Raw genomic sequence first — 24,213 nt, forward strand, 5'->3', positions numbered from 1 at the left:
GGAGCTCTCTCTCTCTCACACACACACACACACACACACCCCCCCTCAGTTATGATTGACAGGTGCAGATATGAGCCAGATATGGAGATCTGGAGGTCTGGGATCAACAGACGGACATAACACATTATAGACTTCTATAATTCAATGTTAGGCTGCATAGATTAGTTCAGCCAGAACCGGGAACACTTCCCATAAATCCTGATGTACTCGTTACATCATAAGAAGAATGGCGTCTACGCTAATATTAGTCTCTCTGTCTATCCGAGGTTTACCGCAGTCCGCTGGATCCAGGCCGTATCCAGATCTGATCAGATAAATAAAGGTGACTCGACTTGACATATTCACAGAACAAACATCAAACCACAAAAACACACTTATGATCATATATGATTTGTTCTTCAAGTGTTTTCTGGTATTTAACAACATGCATTTATTATGATAATGGGTAGCATGTGGACAAAGCTCACAATTCTGAGAAATAACGTCAGAAAAAATACAAATTGTGAGATAAAATGTTGCAATTACCTTTTTTTTTATTATTCTGTAACAGAAACAAGCTTCCATACTTTAGCATGACATAAATCTATAAATAACATATTTCTGCCTCATACGGTGATCAGAATCCACATCAGATCACAATCAGAAGTTATTTCAAACTTATTTTATTATTTCATTTCAAAGTTATTTTAACTTGCTGGTGTTTGAAAGTGAATTTCAAGCTTTAAATGGTTCTAAGTGTCTTAAGCGTTGATGTTTGAGCCTCTCCTGCCTGAGATGAACTCCAGCTGTTGGTGATCACCCGCTCTGGATCAGATCATCAGAGCATTACTAACGCTTGGCCCTCGGCCCGATGGAAACACCTCGGCCACGGGAAGCACCAGCACGCTCTGGGCCGACAGTGGAAACATGGGTATCAGGGCTTCATCATCATTAGTGCTTCCCTTTCTCACAGCTTTCAGACATTATGGAAGTGCAGATATTTTCGCATAGATACAAAGTTCACAGAATAGGCAAGTCATTTATAACTCTAAAACAATCTGAGTGTTATCATGATTTATTTCTTGTGGCCATACTATTGAAACGGCGAGTATTTCAACATATATTTTATGGTAATTAACATTAAAGGCCCTGATATACTCACAGCAAAGTTCTTTTTCGTTCTAAAAGAAGAATAGCTCTACAGTGACATACTGTTAGCAAACATCCTGAGGCCGTTCACGATGCTGAGAGCGACATTTAGATGAATATGTAATATGTGCTGCGCTTTCCTCTCAATAACAACATAAACACAACAAACTCTTTCAGTGAGAATTACAGCTTCAGTTTCTGCTATAAAGCGTCTCTCAGTGAGTTCAAGTTTTACTGGCATCTGACCTCGATGAACTCAATGAACCGGAGAAGATTTACACCTCAAAGAAGGCGGAGCCCCAGAGCCACACCCACCTGTTGCATCATCACCACTGACCAATGGCGGTTTACCAGCTGGAGCAAACATTTCCTGAAAGTTCATTTTGGAACTTACGAAACAAACTTCAAACAAATTAGTTTTGGCCTGATGTCACACCAGATCGTTCTTCGATTTCACTTGAAGGATATCGGGCCTTAAGTCACAAATGCTGAAACTGAACTTCACTAACACAGAACCCGTAATATAACTGTAAGTCTTAATCATAAACTGAAAAAATAAAATTAATTGAATGGCCATTTAAATGGTAATTTTTCCAGATAAAATCACTAGAGTCCACATCACATCTTAATGAGAAGAAAAGTCAAGTTACCTGTGGGTCAGCGGGTCGATGGCTCGGTTCGGACACACTGCCGTTGGAGAAGGCTTCTGAGCGCGGCGGTACAGCGGGCGGCTGCTTCGGCATCACCACGGCCTGAGGAGAACCCTGAACATTCCTCCTGTGCCGCTCGTCCGCCTGCAACACAACAGCTGTCAGAGTCAAACAAACCTTCAGTCAAACAAACCTTCAGAGTCAAACAAACCTTCAGTCAAACAAACCTTCAGTCAAACAAACCTTCAGTCAAACAAACCTTCAGAGTCAAACAAACCTTCAGTCAAACAAACCTTAAGTCAAACAAACCTTAAGTCAAACAAACCTTCAGAGTCAAACAAACATGCAGTCAAACAAACCTTCAGTCAAACAAACCTTCAGTGTCAAACCTTCAGTCAAACAAATCTTCAGAGTCAAACCTTTAGAGTCAAACAAACCTTAACTCAAACAAACCTTCAGTCAAACAAACCTTCAGTCAAACAAACCTTCAGTCAAACAAACCTTAAGTCAAACAAACCTTCAGTCAAACAAACCTTCAGAGTCAAACAAACCTTCAGTCAAACAAATCTTCAGAGTCAAACCTTTAGAGTCAAACAAACCTTAACTCAAACAAACCTTCAGTCAAACAAACCTTCAGTCAAACAAACCTTCAGTCAAACAAACCTTAAGTCAAACAAACCTTCAGTCAAACAAACCTTCAGAGTCAAACAAACCTTCAGTCAAACAAACCTTAAGTCAAACAAACCTTAAGTCAAACAAACCTTCAGTCAAACAAACATGCAGTCAAACAAACCTTCAGTCAAACAAACCTTCAGTCAAACAAACCTTCAGAGTCAAACAAACCTTCAGTCAAACAAACATGCAGAGTCAAACAAACCTTCAGTCAAACAAACCTTCAGAGTCAAACCTTCAGTCAAACAAATCTTCAGAGTCAAACCTTTAGAGTCAAACAAACCTTAACTCAAACAAACCTTCAGTCAAACAAACCTTCAGAGTCAAACAAACCTTCATTCAAACAAACCTTCAGTCAAACAAACCTTCAGAGTCAAACAAACCTTCAGTCAAACAAACATGCAGAGTCAAACAAACCTTCAGTCAAACAAACCTTCAGAGTCAAACCTTCAGTCAAACAAATCTTCAGAGTCAAACCTTTAGAGTCAAACAAACCTTAACTCAAACAAACCTTCAGTCAAACAAACCTTCAGTCAAACAAACCTTCAGTCAAACAAACCTTCAGTCAAACAAACCTTCAGTCAAACAAACCTTCACCTTCTGTGGAGAAAGCTGAGTAGTAGGAGAAAGCTGAGTAGTAGGGGTTACCATCCTCTTTTTCCCGGACATGTCCGGCCGTCGAGATCGTCCAAAATGTCCGGGATTCGGCTTTTGCTTTCTGCAGTCGCCATTCAGTGTTTACATGCACACCTTTTGTTTCAATCTAACTGAATTCATTCCGATTGGTGAATCTGAATGTAGTGTTTACATGAAAGCTAAACAAGTGATCGGTTGATGTGCGTTTTAACATTGCTAAGAAAATTCCCGCTCCTCCGTGAGTGATACGAGACCGGTGCGTCTCACAGGTGTCGCTCATCAGTAGGCTAATCACGCCACCGGCCTCGCGCCGTTCTCCCGCGGCCCTCAGCCTCGTCCTGCTCGCCACAGTAAACACAATGAATGGCGACTGTAGAACGCAAAAGCCGAATCCCAGACATCTTGGGCGATCTAGAAATCCCGTCACGGAGACTCACTAGTAGCCTAGTCTTGTTGTTTAACTGCGCGCTCGGTAGGCGTGACTTGGGAGTGGCCTCGTAGAGCAGCGAAGCAAGTGCATTCTGGGAGTTGCTGTCTTTCATCCACATAAGCCAAAAATACATTTTCCGGCTTTTCTCAGTCTAGAAAGCTCCAAATTAAAAAATAATTTCACATTTCTTCTACATAAATGACCCATTTTAAATACACATTCATCTTTCCAGAGGTGAAGTATCCCTTTAAGTCAAACAAACCTTCAGTCAAACAAACCTTCAGATTCAAACAAACCTTCAGAGTCAAACCTTTAGTCAAACAAACCTTCAGTCAAACAAACCTTCAGAGTCAAACCTTCAGATTCAAACAAACCTTCAGAGTAAAACCTTTAGAGTCAAACAAACCTTCAGTCAAACAAACCTTCAGAGTCAAACAAACTTTAAGTCAAACAAACCTTAAGTCAAACAAACCTTCAGTCAAACCTTCAGAGTCAAACCTTAAGTCAAACAAACCTTCAGAGTCAAACCTTCAGAGTCAAACCTTCAGAGTCAAACCTTCAGAGTCAAACCTTCAGAGTCAAACCTTCAGTCAAACAAACCTTCAGAGTCAAACAAACCTTGAGTCAAACAAACCTTCAGTCAAACAAACCTTCAGTCAAACAAACCTTCAGTCAAACAAACCTTCAGAGTCAAACAAACCTTCAGTCAAACAAACCTTAAGTCAAACAAACCTTCAGTCAAACAAACCTTCAGTCAAACAAACCTTCAGAGTCAAACAAACCTTCAGAGTCAAACAAACCTTCAGTCAAACAAACCTTCAGTCAAACAAACCTTAAGTCAAACAAACCTTCAGAGTCAAACAAACCTCAAACAAACAAACACCTTAAGTCAAACAAACCTTCAGTCAAAAAAACCTTCAGAGTCAAACCTTCAGTCAAACCTTCAGTCAAACAAACCTTCAGTCAAACAAACCTTCAGTCAAACAAACCTTCAGAGTCAAACAAACCTTAAGTCAAACAAACCTTAAGTCAAAAAACCTTCAGAGTCAAACCTTCAGTCAAACCTTTAGTCAAACAAACCTTAAGTCAAACAAACCTTCAGTCAAACAAACCTTCAGTCAAACAAACCTTCAGTCAAACAAACCTTCAGAGTCAAACAAACCTTCAGTCAAACAAACCTTAAGTCAAACAAACCTTCAGTCAAACAAACCTCAAACAAACAAACCTTAAGTTAAACAAACCTTCAGTCAAACAAACCTTCAGAGTCAAACAAACCTTCAGAGTCAAACAAACCTTCAGTCAAACAAACCTTCAGATTCAAACAAACCTTCAGATTCAAACAAACCTTCAGAGTCAAACAAACCTTAAGTCAAAAAAACCTTCAGTGTCAAACCTTCAGTCAAACAAACCTGCAGTCAAACAAACCTTCAGTCAAACAAACCTTTAGAGTCAAACAAACCTTCAGAGTCAAACAAACCTTCAAACAAACCTTCAGAGTCAAACAAACCTTCAGAGTCAAACAAACCTTCAGAGTCAAACCTTAAGTCAAACAAACCTTCAGTCAAACAAACCTGCAGTCAAACAAACCTTCAGAGTCAAACAAACCTACAGAGTCAAACAAACCTTCAGTCAAACAAACCTTCAGTCAAACAAACCTTCAGAGTCAAACAAACCTTAAGTCAAAAAAACCTTCAGTCAAACCTTCAGTCAAACAAACCTTAAGTCAAAAAAACCTTCAGTCAAACCTTCAGTCAAACAAACCTTAAGTTAAACAAACCTTCAGTCAAACAAACCTTCAGTCAAACAAACCTTCAGTCAAACAAACCTTCAGAGTCAAACAAACCTTCAGTCAAACAAACCTTAAGTCAAACAAACCTTCAGAGTCAAACAAACCTCAAACAAACAAACCTTAAGTCAAACAAACCTTCAGTCAAACAAACCTTCAGAGTCAAACAAACCTTAAGTCAAACAAACCTTAAGTCAAACAAACCTTCAGTCAAACAAACCTTCAGAGTCAAACAAACCTTCAGAGTCAAACAAACCTTCAGAGTCAAACAAACCTTAAGTCAAATAAACCTTAAGTCAAACAAACCTTAAGTCAAACAAACCTTCAGTCAAACAAACCTTCAGATTCAAACAAACTTTCAGAGTCAAACAAACCTTAAGTCAAATAAACCTTAAGTCAAAAAAACCTTCAGAGTCAAACAAACCTTAAGTCAAACAAACCTTCAGTCAAACAAACCTTCAGATTCAAACAAACCTTCAGTCAAACAAACCTTCAGTCAAACAAACCTTCAGAGTCAAACAAACCTTAAGTCAAACAAACCTTCAGTCAAACAAACCTTCAGATTCAAACTTTCAGAGTCAAACAAACCTTAAGTCAAATAAACTTTAAGTCAAAAAAACCTTCAGTCAAACAAACCTTCAGTCAAACAAACCTTCAGATTCAAACAAACCTTCAGAGTCAAACAAACCTTAAGTCAAATAAACCTTCAGTCAAACAAACCTTCAGTCAAACAAACCTTCAGAGTCAAACAAACCTTCAGTCAAACAAACCTTCAGTCAAACAAACCTTCAGAGTCAAACAAACCTTAAGTCAAACCTTCAGTCAAACAAACTTTCAGATTCAAACAAACCTTCAGTCAAACAACCTTTAATCAAACAAACCTTCAGAGTCAAACAAACAAACCTGCAGTCAAACAAACCTTTAGAGTCAAACAAACCTTCAGATTCAAACAAACTTTCAGAGTCAAACAAACCTTAAGTCAAATAAACCTTAAGTCAAAAAAACCTTCAGAGTCAAACAAACCTTAAGTCAAACAAACCTTCAGTCAAACAAACCTTCAGATTCAAACAAACCTTCAGTCAAACAAACCTTCAGTCAAACAAACCTTCAGAGTCAAACAAACCTTAAGTCAAACAAACCTTCAGTCAAACAAACCTTTAGTCAAACAAACCTTCAGTCAAACAAACCTTCAGATTCAAACAAACTTTCAGAGTCAAACAAACCTTCAGTCAAACAAACCTTCAGTCAAACAAACCTTCAGAGTCAAACAAACCTTCAGAGTCAAACAAACCTTAAGTCAAACAAACCTTCAGTCAAACAAACCTTCAGATTCAAACAAACTTTCAGAGTCAAACAAACCTTAAGTCAAACAAACCTTCAGTCAAACAAACCTTCAGTCAAACAAACCTTCAGATTCAAACAAACCTTCAGATTCAAACAAACCTTCAGAGTCAAACAAACCTTAAGTCAAATAAACCTTCAGTCAAACAAACCTTCAGTCAAACAAACCTGCAGTCAAACAAACCTTCAGTCAAACAAACCTTCAGAGTCAAACAAACCTTCAGTCAAACAAACCTTCAGTCAAACAAACCTTCAGAGTCAAACAAACCTTAAGTCAAACCTTCAGTCAAACAAACTTTCAGATTCAAACAAACCTTCAGTCAAACAACCTTTAATCAAACAAACCTTCAGAGTCAAACAAACCTTCAGTCAAATAAACCTTTAGAGTCAAACAAACCTTCAGTCAAACAAACCTTTAGATTCAAACAAACCTTCAGATTCAAACAAACCTTCAGAGTCAAACAAACCTTAAGTCAAATAAACCTTCAGTCAAACAAACCTTCAGTCAAACAAACCTGCAGTCAAACAAACCTTCAGTCAAACAAACCTTCAGAGTCAAACAAACCTTCAGTCAAACAAACCTTCAGTCAAACAAACCTTCAGAGTCAAACAAACCTTCAGTCAAACCTTCAGTCAAACAAACTTTCAGATTCAAACAAACCTTCAGTCAAACAACCTTTAATCAAACAAACCTTCAGAGTCAAACAAACCTTCAGTCAAATAAACCTTTAGAGTCAAACAAACCTTCAGTCAAACAAACCTTCAGAGTCAAACCTTCAGTCAAACAAACCTTCAGAGTCAAACAAACCTTCAGAGTCAAACAAACATTACACCACGTACAGGCTTTCTAAAGAAGTTGGCTACAGATACTTATGACATTGAATACAGAAAACTGCTTTAAAGTAACCCTAATCATTTCAGGTTTCATTTGATGTATTAATCTAGTTCTTACAGTGACTGCCAGTAACAAGCATGACATGAGCACAAACAACTAAACAATTGACAAAATGCAGTATAAAACACATGCATTTGCTGTAAAAATCATACCTGGTCCCTTTTATATTTAAAAGAACATTTGGGCTTCTATGGTACATGGGCTGATTTTAAGTCACTTCACTTGTATTCCAAGTGTTAAAATGATCCTCAACCACAATAATGGGGTTAAGTGTAACAGTCTGACTTGTGTTAGATGCAATATTGTGATGCAAAAAAAGTAACATTTTTGGTGAAGAGGTGCTTTTTTTTAGTGCGAGAATGTGTGAACTATCGCTGAGCTCCTCCCAAATCTAGAAGAAAAGCAATCACTGGAAAAAGGTTTGACTGGTTCCCAGCATCCCGCAGTGCTGGTGTGTGTGTGAGTGTGTGAGGGATTCACTCACCAGTAGCATGGCCTGCTCATGTAACAGCTGCTGCTGCAGGATCTCCAGGTGCCTCTGCTCCTCCTCCAGCTGCCGGCGGATGTACTCCTGACACACACACACACGTTACAGTCAAATGTGCTCCTGATACACACACACACACACGTTACAGTCAGATGTGCTCCTGACACACACACACACACACACACACACACACACACACACGTTACAGTCAAATGTGCTCCTGATACACACACACACACACACACGTTACAGTCAGATGTACTCCTGACACACACACATGTTACAGTCAGATGTGCTCCTGACACACACACACACACACACACACACACACACACACACACACGTTACAGTCAGATGTGCTCCTGACACACACACACACACACACACACACACACACGTTACAGTCAGATGTGCTCCTGACACACACACACACACACACACACACGCTACAGTCAGATGTACTCCTGACACACACACACACACACGTTACAGTCAGATGTGCTCCTGACACACACACACACACACATTAGTCAAATGTGCTCCTGACACACACACACACACACACACACACACGTTACAGTCAGATCGATGTACTCCTGACACACACACACACACACACACACACACACACGTTACAGCCAGATGTACTCCTGACACACACACACGCACACACGCGCACACACACACACGCACACACACACACACACCAGCAGTTAGGCTGATGGATATCACGGAGCGTGGGGAAATATGCGTAAGAAAGCGATGCATAAGGATGTAGGCTAACGACGCCCAGTTCCAGGAATGCACTAATATTTTGTTGGTAGTACCAGTTTGCAACAATTATTAGTTAACACTAAGTTAAAAAATAAAATAAAATTTTGGATATACCCAAATCACGGGAGTGACGTCGGTTAGCGGTAGCATGAGCCGTCAGCAAGTGTTATTTAAATAAACTCCTGATGTACTCACAAACTTTCCAAAGCCTCGTTTTATGAGTACAGAAGCTATTTGTGCTACTGTAGAAGTTTGGTGCCATTCTGGGCATTATTAGTGGGGTGATTTACGAGATACGTCCTAGGATCCATTAGCGCCTGCACTAAACCATCCGGCTGATATCTCTAAACAAGCTCTAACTTTAATAATGGTCAACCAAGGGGAAAAGGCTTCTGGGGGGTGTTGCTCGAGGTCATGGTGCAAAGGACCCTAGGCTGATTTTACTCCGAACCGTCCCTTTAAATGGCAATTTTAACCAATGACCAGGAGTGTCTTCCCTCCTCCCTCACATCTTATCTTGAGCTACAAATGCTTTGCTTGAGTTGTCAGATGTGCTTGGCCAAACACTGAAGACCAGGGCCATGATTAGGGTTAGGGTTAGGGTTAACTCACCTGCTCGCGGTCCGCCCTCCTCTTCTCCTCTTCTGCCCTCCTGCGCTCCTCCTCTTCTTTGCGTCTCCTCTCCATCTCCTCCACACGTCTCTTCTCCTCCTGCTCTCTCCTCCTCTGCTCTCGCTCCTGTTGTCTCCTCATCTCTCGCTCTCGTCTTTGTTGCTGCAGTACACAAGAATTACTCTGCAGTTAAACTTACAATCATTATTGACATTTGCTTAAGTTTCAACTCAATAATGGTGTTGTCTCGAGTTGCGGGACAAAATTTACGCTGTGTTGTTCTTCGTAAAAGAAGTTGCCACTTTCAGTTTCAACATAAAGACAGAAGGGCCTAAACGGTTCCGTGTCCTTCATCACACATGAGGCACTGCAATAACAACATGTTCTAAACCTGCCATGTGCCATCCCAGTGCGAGGTTCGTTTGAACATCCGTCTACACAGCGTACATTATGGTCTCTGTAAACTGATAGAGAAAGAGCAGCTGAAAGGTTGACTGTTATTGTAGGTTTTGACCAACTAAAGAATAAGATGTCAATTTTGGTTTCAAAATGGCAAATTTCACCAAACTATTTCGCTATACTATGGAATGTTCTAGGTGGATTAACAGGCTCATATCATTGAAGACTTATTGTATGCCATGTTGTGACATGTGAGTTCATGATCATGTGACCCATGTGTTGTTCAAAATGTTTTGTTTTTTTATCCCTAAACGGAGATCTTTAACTGACCTCTCCTTTCCTATAGTACATGCAATGCGTATTATTGTAGGATCATATTGTTGCAGATGAAATGTATTTTGTGATGGGTGATTTTACCAACTGGTGAACATGTGACTTAAATGATCCAATAAGGCTCATAAATTTGGTCAGGAATTGATCCCATGTGACAGAAATGTTTGCCACTGTAGTGGTGGATGTAGTTGTTCCTTAGAGTGCAGGCTTTTGACACACTTCGCCGATTGTTTTTTGAACCCTAGACATCTCTAAACTCTGCTTAAAGGTGCGGTGACTCTGGTGTTTGACTGGTTCAGATGTGGCATGGGAAGTTAAACAGCATCACAGGTGTGTGCTCACCTCCTCCAGCCGCCGCCTCTGCTCCTTCTGCTGCTCGATGCGCTTCTGTCGTTCTGCCAGTAGTTGGCGCTTGTATTCCTCCTGCTCGCGCATCTGCTGTTCCTGGAGGAGCTGCTGTCGTCTCATGGCCTCCGAGCGCTCCTTATTCTCCTGCTGGAGACGGATGAAGTCTCGGCGCAGAGTCGACTCGCCCGGGACATTCACGATAGAGCTGCGGGATTCAGAACACAGCAGAGTTACATACTGGTCAATCAACTATAGGGCTTTTCCAGCCACTCTCACAAAGAGCCACTTCTAACCAATTAACTATTTAGAGCTGAGAAAAATTATATTCACAATTTTTTTTTACTTTTTTTAAGATGTGATGAATTTCTGTGAGGCAAGTCATTTCTATGCTTTTCAATTTATTCTCAGCTGTTCATGAAACTGTAATGATAAATAAGTCAGAGGCTGATCTATACTTGCGTCGGGCTGATGTGCATCTCTCCAAAACTGGACGCGTACATACGCACTAGAGCTGTACGACTAGTCGTTAAAAGATGGCGATTCAGGCAGACACATATTATTCCTAAATGACAGTCATCTATGTCTATTAAACCACTGACACACCGATCACAGCCAGGGCCGGCCCTGACCAATTTGCTGCCCTAGGCAAGATTTTACCTGGTGCCCCATGCATCGCAGCCCATTTCACCCCGTCATTGTGTTCATGATTGATTATTTAGCATATATATATATATATATATATATATATATATATATATATATATATATATACACACACATTACAGCCTAAACAGAAATACCAAGAGCATTACATCTAACATTCAAGTCAAGTCCCCATTATCTTTTATAGCACGTTTTACAATACAGATTTAATGTGAACTTTGCTATTTTGAATAAACCTGTAAATAAATATCATTACTAATTTTGGCAAATCAATTTTAAAAATGCCATATACAGTACAGGCCAAAAGTTTGGAAACATTACTATTTTTAAAGTTTTTGAAAAAAGTTTCTTCTGCTCATCAAGCCTGCATTTATTTGATCAAAAATACAGAAATATATTGTGATATGTTTTGTATGTTACAATTTAAAATAATTGGTTTTCAATTTATTATACTTTAAATTATCATTTATTTCTGTGATGCAAAGCTGAATTTTCAGCATCATTACTCCAGTCTATCCTTTAGAAATCATTCTAATATGATGATTCATTATCAAAGTGGAAACAGTTCTGCTGCTTAATATTTTTTCATAACCTGTGATACTTTTTACGATACTTTGATGAATAAAAAAAAAATTAAAAAAAGAAGAAAATGTAAAAAAGAAGAAATAAATGTAAAAAGAAGAAATAAATGTAAAAAGAAGAAATAAATCAATACTTTTATTCAGCAAGGATGTGTTAAATTGATAAAAAGTGATCGAAAAGAAGATTTATATAATTAGAAAATATTTTTTTTAATTTTTAATAAATGCAGTTCTTTTTAACATTTTATTCATCAAATATATTAGGCAGCAGAACTGTTTCCAACACTCATAATAAATCAGAATATTAGAATGATAAGGATCATGTGACACTGAAGACTGGAGTAATGATGCTGAAAATTCAGCTTTGCACCATAGAAATAAATGATAATTTAAAGTATAATAAATTGAAAACCAATTATTTTAAATTGTAATAATATATCACAATATTATTATTATTTTGTTTCTGTATTTTTGATCAAATAAATGCAGGCTTGATGAGCAGAAGAAACTTCTTTCAAAAACATTAAAAATAGTAATGTTTCCAAACTTTTGGCCTGTACTGTATCCCCCCCCAAAACTGCACAACTGTAGAGTAAAACATTAATAAAAAAAAGTGATAATAAAAAATGCATCTTAAAACTGACATGATTGTTACAAAATCACACAGTCTGGGGCTTCTGGAGAACTCAGAACAATTGCTAACATTAAGTTTAAGGTAAAAAATAACTGCCATGAAATTATAGTATCTTACTCCTATGCAATTAGATAAACTGTTCATTCACTACATCACTTTACCTCTGTCTTTATCCCCTTTTATCCTCTTCTCTTCTTTTGGCACTGTATCTATCGCAGACTATGCTCATTCATAATGTGTCATGTAAATTCGGCCATCCGTCACAATCAGGAAACTTTCATATGGCGGCAAATCAATGACAATATTCACGGAGCGCACAACTGATGCTGGCGCGCGCAGTAAATGACATTCGCGAGAGGATTACAGATCTACACGCGAGGAAACGGGAACTCGCGAGCTCATTCAAACCCTGCGCGCGCGCATGACATCTCCTCTGCACGCAATACAAGCCCTCGCGCGCGCGCATGATCATTCCCCACGCTCTCGCGCTTGATCTCCTCTCGTCTGCTGATTTTGCTCGCTCGAACACTTTTATTTTTGGCAGTCGAGGGGCGGGACTTACTGTTTTAATAACCTCAAATGTCATTGGTTACAATGTCATTGGCCATCTGTCCTTGACTTCAGACATGAGACATCACTTAATTTGTTTTATTTATTTATTTATAATAATGTGTGATGTGATTTAATGCATTGTTAATATAGAATAGATTCTTACCAGATACTTTATTAACAGGAAGTCTTACAAGTGATTGCATTGTGTTGTTAAGAGATATTTGCAGACTGTAATGACACATTTCTATGGTTATTAGCATTGTAAATCTACCAAAATTATTATACATTTTTTACGTAATATAAATGGTTAATTAGCCTATATTTTCTATTAAATGTAAAAGGGGTTCTGCCTTCTCAAGTTAAGATACAGTACACAGCATTAATTATAGCTTACAAATGCCTTTTCAGAATTTGCTACAGAATACAGAGAACAAAATTGAACCCAGCAAATTATTAAACCCAGCTTAAACCCAGCAAAGTAGATATTACAACATTATATAGTGATATTAATCATCTAACTTTTTGTAAGCGAATAACCAAATAAGATAAAGTATGACGCAAGTACAGTACACAACATTAATGATTACACCCCATCTGAACATAAAATATCTACAAAAATAAATAAAAAATAAATTCATGCTGCCAGAACCCCTTTTACATTTAATAGAAAATATAATGAACCACTCAAAATTGACATAATAGTAATACACAGGATGATACAAAAACTCTTGCTTATTGATATAAACAAGTAATTTATCTTTCATCTCAAGCCCTTGTTATATTTACAACTATTTAATGGACACTTTTTACATTTCTGAGGTTCTCAAATCCAATATAATTTTGGTTTGGTAAAGTTAATAGTGGTTAATGGGAGTATAGTGGTAATGTAGTGGTGAACTACAGCAAATATGACTTTGCATTCCAATTTTTCTCCAATTTCTTTTAGATATTTTAATGCCAATAACACAAATCATAGTGTTATAAAAATAAAATGTAAAAATGTATAAGAATTTTGGTAGATTTACAATGCTAATGGAAATGTGTCATTAAAGAACGACTTTCTGTTAATAAAGTATCTGGTAAGAATCTATTCTATATTACCAATGCATTAAATCACATTAAACATTAATATAAATAAATAAAACAAATCTCATGTCTGAAGTCAAGTGAATTACGGGTCACTGGACAGGAGTCAAATCACAACTCACTTCCGGAAAAGGGGGAGAAACCAATGACATTTGAGGTTATTAAAACAGTAAGTCCCGCCCCTCGACTGCCAAAAATAAAAGTGTTCGAGCGAGCAAAATCAGCAGGCGAGAGGAGATCAAGCGCGAGAGCGTGGGGAATGATCATGCGCGCGCGCGAGGGCTTGTATTGCATGCTGAGGAGATGTCATGCGCGCGCGCAGGGTTTGAATGAGCTCGCGAGTTCCCGTTTCCTCGCGTGTAGATCTGTAATCCTCTCGCGAATGTCATTTACTGCGCGCGCCAGCATCAGTTGTGCGCTCCGTGAATATTGTCATTGATTTGCCGCCATACTTTCACCGTGTCTAGAACTGGCGCGAGCTGCCAGGCCCGTTTCTACGAGCTGTGTGTTAACAAAAGCAATGCTGTCTACATTGGATGCGGCGTCACGCACGCTACACAACAAATTACCATCAACTGATCGCGCGCGCGCTCTGTTTCTGACGCACTTCAAGCACTCGCTGGGCGGGGGAAGATTGATGAGCCGGACTTTTTTTGCTTTATTTGGTAGTATTTCGAATTAATGGTTTTAAAATAGTATTATATATTAAAAAAAAATGTAAAAAAAATCTAATAAAATAAAATCCACTCGTTCACTCATTCTGGCGCCCCTATGGATGAGTGGCGCCCCTAGCATTTGCCTATTCCGCCTATGCCGCGGGCCGGCCCTGATCACAGCGAATATTCTGATCCAGAGAGAGACGTTTTCATGTATAGATATAAAACAGCTTCACAAACAGTGTTTTAACCACACAGTATCCACATTTCTGTCTTACAATCATTCAGAATAATCACAGAAGTACTAAGATAAAAGTTTATAATTTGGAAATAAACACTGATGTCAACGGTAGTAACTTCAATCAATTACATCGCTACACCATAGGTGGCGACAAGTGACTGTTAAAAAATGTATTCCTCATTGAAGTGAAGTCTTTGAGTGAGTCACTGAATCATCCGTTCAAGATATTCGTTAAAAAACATTGATTCATCCAGTAATGAGACAAGTCAAGTCTTTATGAGCGAGTTATTGAATCATTCATTCAAACTGATTTTCTTTTTAATTAATTTTAATTAATAGAATATTTTTAAATAGATTGCAGCAATTAATATTTTGTCAGAAGCTCCAGTAAATTGCTGTTATAACCGCAGTTGTTTCTCTTGCTGCTTATGTATGTGTTCTGAGATGCAGAGGTGGCAGCTCCGGATTGGCTAGTCATTATTGGAGACTGCCTCCTATTGGCCGACTCTAGGAGTTTAACAGGCTTCCTCTCGCCTTCTTTCACCGCTCACTTGTGGACATTTGGGTTAGTTGCCCTTGTGTTGTTTTTGTTTATTTCAATTTTGATTTGTGTTTGAGCTTGTACTTTGGTTCTTTATTTGTAGTATTTGTTCATACTTTGTAAATTCTTGTAAATATTGATTTATTGGTTTATTGGGTTCCGATGCCATTTATTTTCATTGTTATTTTCTTTGTCTCTGTTTGAAGAATGTGGTAGGTAGGGCAGATAATCTTGTATTTTCTTTTGATGAGGTTAAGTAGAGGGGGGGTTGAGTTTTGGGTTTGGTTTTTGTTTTGTTTTGGCCTTGTTGGTACCGGAAGGTTTTCCCCGTAATTTTTTTTCTTTCCTTCATTGTAGTAAATACCCACAAATTAAGCCTATGTCCAAGAATCTTTTCTGTAGCGGCCTGGCCCCTAGACGGCCGTAACAATTGCATGTTATTTTGTTTTCATTTTAGCATCATGGGAGAATCGTGAAAAAATTGTGATTCTCGATTAATTCAGAATCGTGCAGCTCTTATACGCATAAATCTGTGCATTAAATCTGCATACAAACGTTTTCATGAAGAACTGATGATACACCAATCAATCACTTACATTCTGAAATTTATGCTTAATTTATGTAATAAATGTGGGAACAACTGAAACCACATCAATGCAAAAAACACATACTCTGAAATTTTATACATGGATATTTCATCTTAACGTATTTCATCGAATCCAGAGGAGGAGTAAGAAGAGATCTGTAATCTGGGTATGTCCTTTGTGCTTCAAACTGTTTCATATTCTTGGCAGTGTGTTGCGTCATACCTGGGCTCTCCCTCCTGCTCCTGAGCTTCCTCCTCCTCTTCCTCACTGCCGCTGTACTCGTACTCTGTCTCATCTGCGGTCGGAGCACAAGCACACGTCACACGTGAGCACTAGCGCACACACTCTCTGTGGCGACAGGACCCGCACCCCTACCTTTCTCTCCGCGCTTCTTGCGGCAGCGGTCCAGGTGGTCTTTGAGCTGGATGCGCACCTGCCTCTCGTTGGGCTGGTCCCTGATGAAGGGATGCTTCAGGAGCTGGTCGGTGGGCGGCCGCTGCGTGTAGTTCTTCACCAGACAGCCCTCGATGAAGCTGAAGAACTTCTTGGACCTGAAAACAAGATCACGGGAGAGGAGAGCGTTTCTGGAGGAGCACCGGAGACCTTTGACCTGCTGGCATCAATACGACAATAAGATGAAGGTACTGACCATTTCTTGGACTTGAGTCTGGGTGGAGGATTTCTGGGTATGAGAAAGAGCGCGCGCATGGGATGCATATCACACAACGCTGCAAAACACCGACACACACGTCCCATGAAACCCAGTTATCAATTCAGGATATTAAAGGTAATGTCCGACCAAACTTTTAATTCTGTCGTGACTGATTGTGTGTGAAAACCAATTGCATATTTGAATGTATGCAAATGAGACAAATGATCTAATATATGCAGCTATATCACCACAAGAGTGAGGTGGACGACTGTTACGGAGCCTCAGTAAGACAAGAGCAGCTCCAACGAGGACAGAAAGTCATATGTAAATGACAGAATTGACAGAATTTAGGGTTAGTTCCTGGACGGCCACAGTCTTCAGCCCTAATTAAACGCACCTGATCCAGCTCATCAAGTCCTTCAGGATTATTGGAAAACTACAGGTGTGTGTGTTGTTGCTGTGGCACCCCTGCTTTAAATCAGCAAATACATTAATTTCCTCTAAAATGGACTAATGGTGGAGTAAAAGCAACAGGACATCAAGAGACATAAAGAAAGGAAGATGAGAGAGGAGGAGTGTAATGGAGTACTCACGAGGAGCGCCCTCCGCCATCTCTATAGCCGTGATCCCACAGGACCACAGATCGCTCTACAGGGAAAGCAGAACATCGTCTCGTCAGCTCATTCATTCAGCTCAGGGTTTAAACTGCTGAATGTTCCTGCAGAGCTTGATCTTCCCATGAGGGCCTGGGGCATGTGTGTGTGTGCAGGTTATTACCCTGTAGTCGTAAGTAGCATCCGGGTTTTCGTCACAGGCGATGACCTCCGGAGCCATCCAGTACGGCGTTCCAATGAAGGTGTTTCTGCGGCCGACGGTTCGATCCAGCTGAGCGCTGACGCCAAAGTCCACTGCAGACGAGACCCAGAGAGCCAACGTCAGCTCACACACACCAACAACATGCATCATGCTTACATGGACTCCAGAAAACTTCATTCAGGCTTTATGGAGAAGGTGAGCGGGGAGAGAGTCGACGATCTGCTCTGCATAGGCGCCGCTTGGGTGAGATCTCATCATGTACAGCAACTTCACTAAAGGCGGGCGTACACGGTGCGATTTTTGCTGTTTTACGAGCTCGCATATGATCGCGTGGAAATCGGTGATGCTCACATGGTTGCGGCTCGCAGCGTGTGAGAGGAATTACGAGCCGAGCACGTTACGAGCACCTCCCGATCATTTTTAGACATGTTTAAAAAATTCGGGGAGTCGGCCCGATCTTCACAAGCATATAGGCTGTCCCCTGCCAAATCATACACAACCACGTCACAGGCTAGATCGATGGGGCTGTAGCTCAGTGGCAGCAACCATACAGCGTGCACATACACTGTCACACACACACACACACTTCTCTCTCTCTCTCTCTATTTATGTTGTTTATGTTGAAAGGAATGGCTACTGTTCTGTTTTTCAACAAATCATTTGCACACATATTTCTGTCATTTTTCTATCTGAAGCTAATGGTGGAGATGCTTGCAACATTGAAAGCTCCGGTCTCTGTGTTTAGTGCGAAAGCGCTAGAATAAAATTCGTGCAGGACAGTCGTGCCATGCAGCATCACTCTCATGCTGAAAGAACACCAAAAGTGTGTCTGATTACACTAGAAAGTAAACTGAAGCATTTAGTCATAGTTGTACATTAATTATGTAGCTTTAGCCAGAATCTGCACAACCTAAATTTACTGTTGGGAGCTGCTTCTGCCCTCCAGAATGTGTAAAATAAAAAATCCAAAAGTGAATTATTTAATATTTTGCATAATTTTCACACAGATACAGTTTCTTCATTCAGCCTGTTTTACTGTATTAGCGCTGGTTGGACACTAGGTGGTGCTGTGGGTGATTTTCACAGTAACGGATGATTCTAAACTTTAATGAAATGAAATGAGGCATTTCTATATTTAAAATATTTAAATATATTTTATTTTATAAATTATATCATATAACAACAAAATGAAGCTGAAAAAAATTTAAGGAAATTAACCGACTAATGCACACACTTAAAGGATCATTTTAACTATGACCAACCGTGTGTGTTAAATGAGTGAAAGGAGTGATCTAAAACAACATTTAAAAATAATACTTGATGTTGTCAGATTTACCTGAGTGAAAACAGAAAACAAATAAAACGAGCAAGTGTTTGTTTTTTCCTGATGATGTTGTTCAAGAAAGGATATTCTCATGAGTCTGAGAAAACTCTTCCATAAAAGGCTTGTCTACCGCATGCATCAAACTGCGAGGACTGGAGATGTGACAGTATTCGGGGTATGTGTAGAGAAAGCAGAGAATCAGTAGAGATCTGACCTAGTTTGACCTCTGCGTTCTCAGTCAGCAGCACATTCTGGCCCTTGATGTCTCTGTGGATGACGTGATGAGCGTGCAGGTGGGCCAACCCCTGATGAAGAGAAGAGAAGAGGCAATGAGAGGAGGAGAGGAGGAGAGGAGGAGGAGAGGAGAGGAGGGGAGAAGAGAGGAAGGGAGGGGAGAGGCGAGGAGAGGAAGGGAGAGGAAGGGAGAGGAGAGGAGGGGAGAGGAGAGGAGGGGAGAGGAGAGGAGAGGAGAGGAAGGGAGAGGAGAGGAGGAGAGAGGAGGGGAGAGGAGAGGAGGATAGGAGAGAGGAGAGGCGATGAGAGGAGAGGAGAAAAGAGGAAGGGAGAGGAGAGGAGGGGAAGGGAGAGGACGAGGAGAGGAGAGGAAGGGAGAGGAGAGGAAGGGAGAGGAGAGGAGGGGAAGGGAGAGGACGAGGAGAGGAGAGGAAGGGAGAGGAGAGGAAGGGAGAGGAGAGGAGAGGCGATGAGAGGAGAGGAGAGATGGGGGGAAAGGGAGAGGAGGGGAGGGGAAGGGAGAGGAGGGGAAGGGAGAGGAGGGGAGGGGAGGGGAGAGGAGGGGAGGGGAGGGGAGAGGAGAGGAGAGGAGAGGAGAGGCGATGAGAGGAGAGGAGAAAAGAGGAAGGGAGAGGAGAGGAGGGGAAGGGAGAGGAGGAGAGGACGAGGAGAGGAGAGGAAGGGAGAGGAGAGGAAGGGAGAGGAGAGGCGATGAGAGATGGGGGGAAAGGGAGAGGAGGGGAGAGAAGAGGAGAGGAGAGGAGAGGAGAGGAGGAGAGAACTCAGGAGAGGAGAGGAAGGGAGAGGAGAGGATAGGAAGGGAGAGGAGAGGAGGAGAGAGGAGGGGAGAGGAGAGGAGGATAGGAGAGAGGAGAGGCGATGAGAGGAGAGGAGAAAAGAGGAAGGGAGAGGAGAGGAGGGGAAGGGAGAGGAGGAGAGGACGAGGAGAGGAGAGGAAGGGAGAGGAGAGGCGATGAGAGATGGGGGGAAAGGGAGAGGAGGGGGGGGAAAGGGAGAGGAGGGGGGGAAAGGGAGAGGAGGGGAGGGGAGGGGAAAGGGAGAGGAGGGGAGGGGAGGGGAAAGGGAGAGGAGGGGAGGGGAAAGGGAGAGGAGGGGAGAGGAGAGGAGGGGAGGGGAGAGGAGGGGAGAGGAGGGGAGAGAACTCAGGAGAGGAGAGGAAGGGAGAGGAGATGAGAGGAGAGGAGAGGAGAGGAGGGGAGAGAACTCAGGAGAGGAGAGGAAGGGAGAGGAGAGGAGAGGAAGGGAGAGGAGAGGAAGGGAGAGGAGAGGAGAGGAGAGGAGGAGAGAGGAGAGGAAGGGAGAGGAGAGGAGAGGAGGAGAGAGGAGAGGAAGGGAGAGGAGAGGAGAGGAGAGGAGAGGAGAGGAGAGGAGGGGAGGGGAGAGGAGAGGAGGAGAGAGGAGAGGAGGGGAGGGGAGGGGAGGGGAGAGGAGGGGAGGGGAGGGGAGGGGAGGGGAGAGGAGAGGAGAGGAGAGGAGAGGAGAGGAGAGAGGAGAGGAGAGGAGAGGAGAGGAGAGGGGAGGGGAGAGGAGAGGAGAGGAGAGGGGAGAGGAGAGGAGAGGAGAGGAGAGGAGGAGAGAGGAGAGGAGAGGAGAGGAGAGGAGAGGAGGAGAGAGGAGAGGAGAGGAGAGGAGAGGAGGGGAGAGGAGAGAGGAGGGGAGAGAACTCAGGAGAGGAGAGGAAGGGAGGGGAGAGGAGAGGAGGAGAGAGGAGAGGAGGGGAGGGGAGGGGAGAGGAGAGGAGAGGAGAGGAGGGGAGAGGAGAGAGGAGGGGAGAGAACTCAGGAGAGGAGAGGAAGGGAGAGGAGAGGAAGGGAGAGGAGAGGAGAGGAAGGGAGAGGAGAGGAGGGGAGAGGAGAGGAGGAGAGAGGAGAGGAGAGGAGAGGAGAGGAGGAGAGAGGAGAAGAGAGGAGAGGAGGGGAGAGGAGAGGAGGGGAGAGGAGAGGAGGGGAGAGGAGGGGAGAGGAGAGGAGAGGAAGGGAGAGGAGAGGAGGGGAGAGGAGAGAGGAGAGGAGGGGAGAGAACTCAGGAGAGGAGAGGAAGGGAGAGGAGAGGAGAGGAAGGGAGAGGAGAGGAGAGGAGAGGAGAGGAGAGAGGATAGGAGAGAGGAGAGGAGAGGAGAGGAGAGGAGGAGAGAGGAGAGGAGAGGAGAGGAGAGGAGAGGAGGAGAGAGGAGAGGAGAGGAGAGGAGGGGAGAGGAGGGGAGAGGAGGGGAGAGGAGAGGAAGGGAGAGGAGAGGAGAGGAGAGGAGAGGAGAGGAGAGGAGAGGAGAGGAGGAGAGAGGAGAGGAGAGGAGAGGAGAGGAGAGGAGAGAGGAGAGGAGAGGAGGGGAGAGGAGAGAGGAGGGGAGAGAACTCAGGAGAGGAGAGGAAGGGAGAGGAGAGGAGGGGAGAGGAGAGGAGGAGAGAGGAGAGGAGAGGAGAGGAGAGGAGGAGAGAGGAGAGGAGAAGAGAGGAGAGGAGGGGAGAGGAGAGGAAGGGAGAGGAGAGGAGAGGAGGGGAGAGGAGAGAGGAGAGGAGGGGAGAGAACTCAGGAGAGGAGAGGAAGGGAGAGGAGAGGAGAGGAGAGGAGAGAGGATAGGAGAGAGGAGAGGAGAGGAGAGGAGGAGAGAGGAGAGGAGGGGAGAGGAGAGGAGAGGAGAGGAGGGGAGAGGAGAGGAGAGGAGGAGAGAGGAGGAGAGAGGAGAGGAGAGGAGAGGAAGGGAGAGGAGAGGAGAGGAGAGGAGGGGAGAGGAGGGGAGAGGAGAGGAGAGGAGAGGAGGGGAGAGGAGAGGAGAGGAGAGGAGAGGAGAGGAGAGGAGGGGAGAGGAGAGGAGGAGAGAGGAGGAGAGGAGAGGAGAGGAGAGGAGAGGAGGAGAGAGGAGAGGAGAGGAGAGGAGAGGAGAGGAAGGGAGAGGAGAGGAGAGGAGAGGAGAGGAGGAGAGAGGAGAGGAGAGGAGGGGAGAGGAGAGGAGGGGAGAGGAGAGGAGAGGAGAGGAGGAGAGAGGAGAGGAGAGGAGAGGAGAGGAGGGGAGAGGAGAGGAGAGGAGAGGAAGGGAGAGGAGAGGAGAGGAGAGGAGAGGAGAGGAGGAGAGAGGAGAGGAGAGGAGGAGAGAGGAGGGGAGAGGAGAGGAGAGGAGAGGAGAGGAGAGGAGAGGAGAGGAGAGGAGAGGAGAGAACTCAATCAGCGGCTCCAAACACACAGATCCACTGTCATGTTAGTGTCAACATGCGCTTCATACCCTGAGAATTTCTCTGGAGATGTACGCGATCCAGTCTTCTTTCAGTGTGTTTCCTTTCGTGTTTTTCACAAGGTCTGTTATTGAGCCAGCTCCACAAAACTCCATCACTAGCTACACAAACAACAGACACAGATTTACTGCACATACATCATTTACTGATAACATCTCAGCAAACAGCGGCAAATAAAGAAACCTACTTTTAGCTTTTATTTGAACCCCTAGAGTAATAAAGCAGACTGTACATGTACTTGTCTCCAGACCTCTCGAGAACATCGAGGCCTCAGAGTCTGGATCTGGATCTGTGCAGAGTGATTTCTGGGAACTGTCAGGTTCTTCGGTCATCACCAAAGGTAATGGGAATGAAGTCTCTAGGTTTAACTTTATCAAAGATGAATTTGGCATTTGTGTTAACATGTGAAGCAGCCATCTGCATTTTAAGACTTTATTTATGATGAAAAATATCTTAAAGGAGATTTTAATAATAACTGAACCCGTAGGAATCAAGTAAGAATCCACAAAGAATACACTAAGATCCAAGTGGCATTTTACTGGATAAACTAAAATTGATATCTTTACAATTGATTCCAAAAAATGACAGATTTAACCCTCTGGTACTGTACGCATATAGGTTAAAAATGACCGAAATGTTTTATTTAAATGAAATGATTATAATATTTTAGTTCGATAATGTTTTTAGGGGCCAAGCCCTGAAGGTGCTGTAGCCCCTATTGGAATTGTTACTTTTATTATTCTTCCCGAATGGGAGTCTATGGCAGCCCTGTGAACGGAACATGAGAAAATTATGAAAATTGGCACACTTGTAGTGATGGTAATGAATAGAATTCTGGCCAACTTTGGGGTCCCTAGGACCAACTCTATAACGTCACCACCAGTTAAAAAATTCACATTTGAAACGGTTATAACTTTTGAACAATTTGATCTAGAAAAATTATACTTAGTACAAAAGTACTAAAAAGTACAAAAGTACAGTATTCAGTTTTCACTACTCCCTTCAAATTTTGAAAATTGAATCAGATGATCTTCAGACCGAGGCACACAGAAAATACTAAACAGAATTTTTTTAATTCATCTCTGTTCAAAAGTTATGATGTCGTGAACTTAACGAGGTCAACCCGAAATTGGTTCAGAGGCTGTATCTCGGCCCAACTTTGATCAATGAAATGAAAATTGATAGGCTTTATTGAAACCATGACCTCAGGGTTCATGCCAAATTTAAGAACAGCGCCACCTACAGGTCATGAGATCTGAATCAGTGTCAACTGAGTGGGCAATCTGCTAAGCCACAGGCTCTGAAGCGTTCAGGTCGTGGGTTTGGATCCAGTATGGCACATGCCCAGACCGCAAGAGCTACTGTGGCCAGACACGGTGCAAGAGTTGCTTCCATTTCAGATTTTGTGCCTTTCTAAGAATGATCTCATCTGAATACAAAATGCAGTGCATTTATGTACAAAATCTTCATTTTGAGTTGATTCTCTCTTGAACTATAGAACTTCGGCATCTGTGTGAACACATAGGTGAGAACAAGATGAGTGACAGGCACCTGGACCCAGAGATTGTGGTCTGATTCCTGTGTGGTACAACCTCATAAAATTGTGTCCTATGTTTTTACATTGTGATTACTTGTATGTGAACAACATGTGAGCAAGTATGTACTAATCTTTCTTCCTCTTGTATGTTTTTGGTTTATTCTGTTTATTCTCATCTGAACTTCTGTTCGTTGTGAGTTCATTCTAACCTGCAATTCTGAACCTTGATCGATTGATTTTTTTTGATATCCTTCATCTTTGAGCTTTCAGTCATGTGTTTGTGCACACTACCAAACGCTTCCACTATGTGTGTATACAGCGTTTCTCTTGAGTATGAGCGCGTTTGTGTGTGTGTGTGTGTGTGTGTGTG

General features: G+C 42.3%; 1 protein-coding gene across 2 annotated transcripts in view; it reads right to left on the reverse strand.

Moving 5' to 3' along the window:
* The window catches only part of LOC311088031 (mitogen-activated protein kinase kinase kinase kinase 4-like), an 81,132-nt gene that overhangs the window by 35,139 nt on the left and 21,780 nt on the right, over positions 1-24,213 (reverse strand). For both annotated transcript variants that reach the window (XM_084121656.1, XM_084121655.1), the window contains exons 5-15: positions 22,297-22,407; positions 19,039-19,129; positions 17,462-17,592; positions 17,278-17,332; positions 16,682-16,760; positions 16,408-16,583; positions 16,255-16,327; positions 10,486-10,696; positions 9,412-9,573; positions 8,023-8,109; positions 1,779-1,922 (exon numbers count right to left, since the gene is read on the reverse strand). In XM_084121656.1, coding sequence (XP_083977782.1) covers positions 1,779-1,922; positions 8,023-8,109; positions 9,412-9,573; positions 10,486-10,696; positions 16,255-16,327; positions 16,408-16,583; positions 16,682-16,760; positions 17,278-17,332; positions 17,462-17,592; positions 19,039-19,129; positions 22,297-22,407 — 1,320 coding nt within the window. The remainder of the gene's footprint in view (positions 1-1,778; positions 1,923-8,022; positions 8,110-9,411; positions 9,574-10,485; positions 10,697-16,254; positions 16,328-16,407; positions 16,584-16,681; positions 16,761-17,277; positions 17,333-17,461; positions 17,593-19,038; positions 19,130-22,296; positions 22,408-24,213) is intronic.

This window comes from Abramis brama (assembly GCF_963993115.1).
Source record: "Abramis brama genome assembly, chromosome: 8".
NCBI classification, from domain to species: Eukaryota; Metazoa; Chordata; class Actinopteri; order Cypriniformes; family Leuciscidae; genus Abramis; species Abramis brama.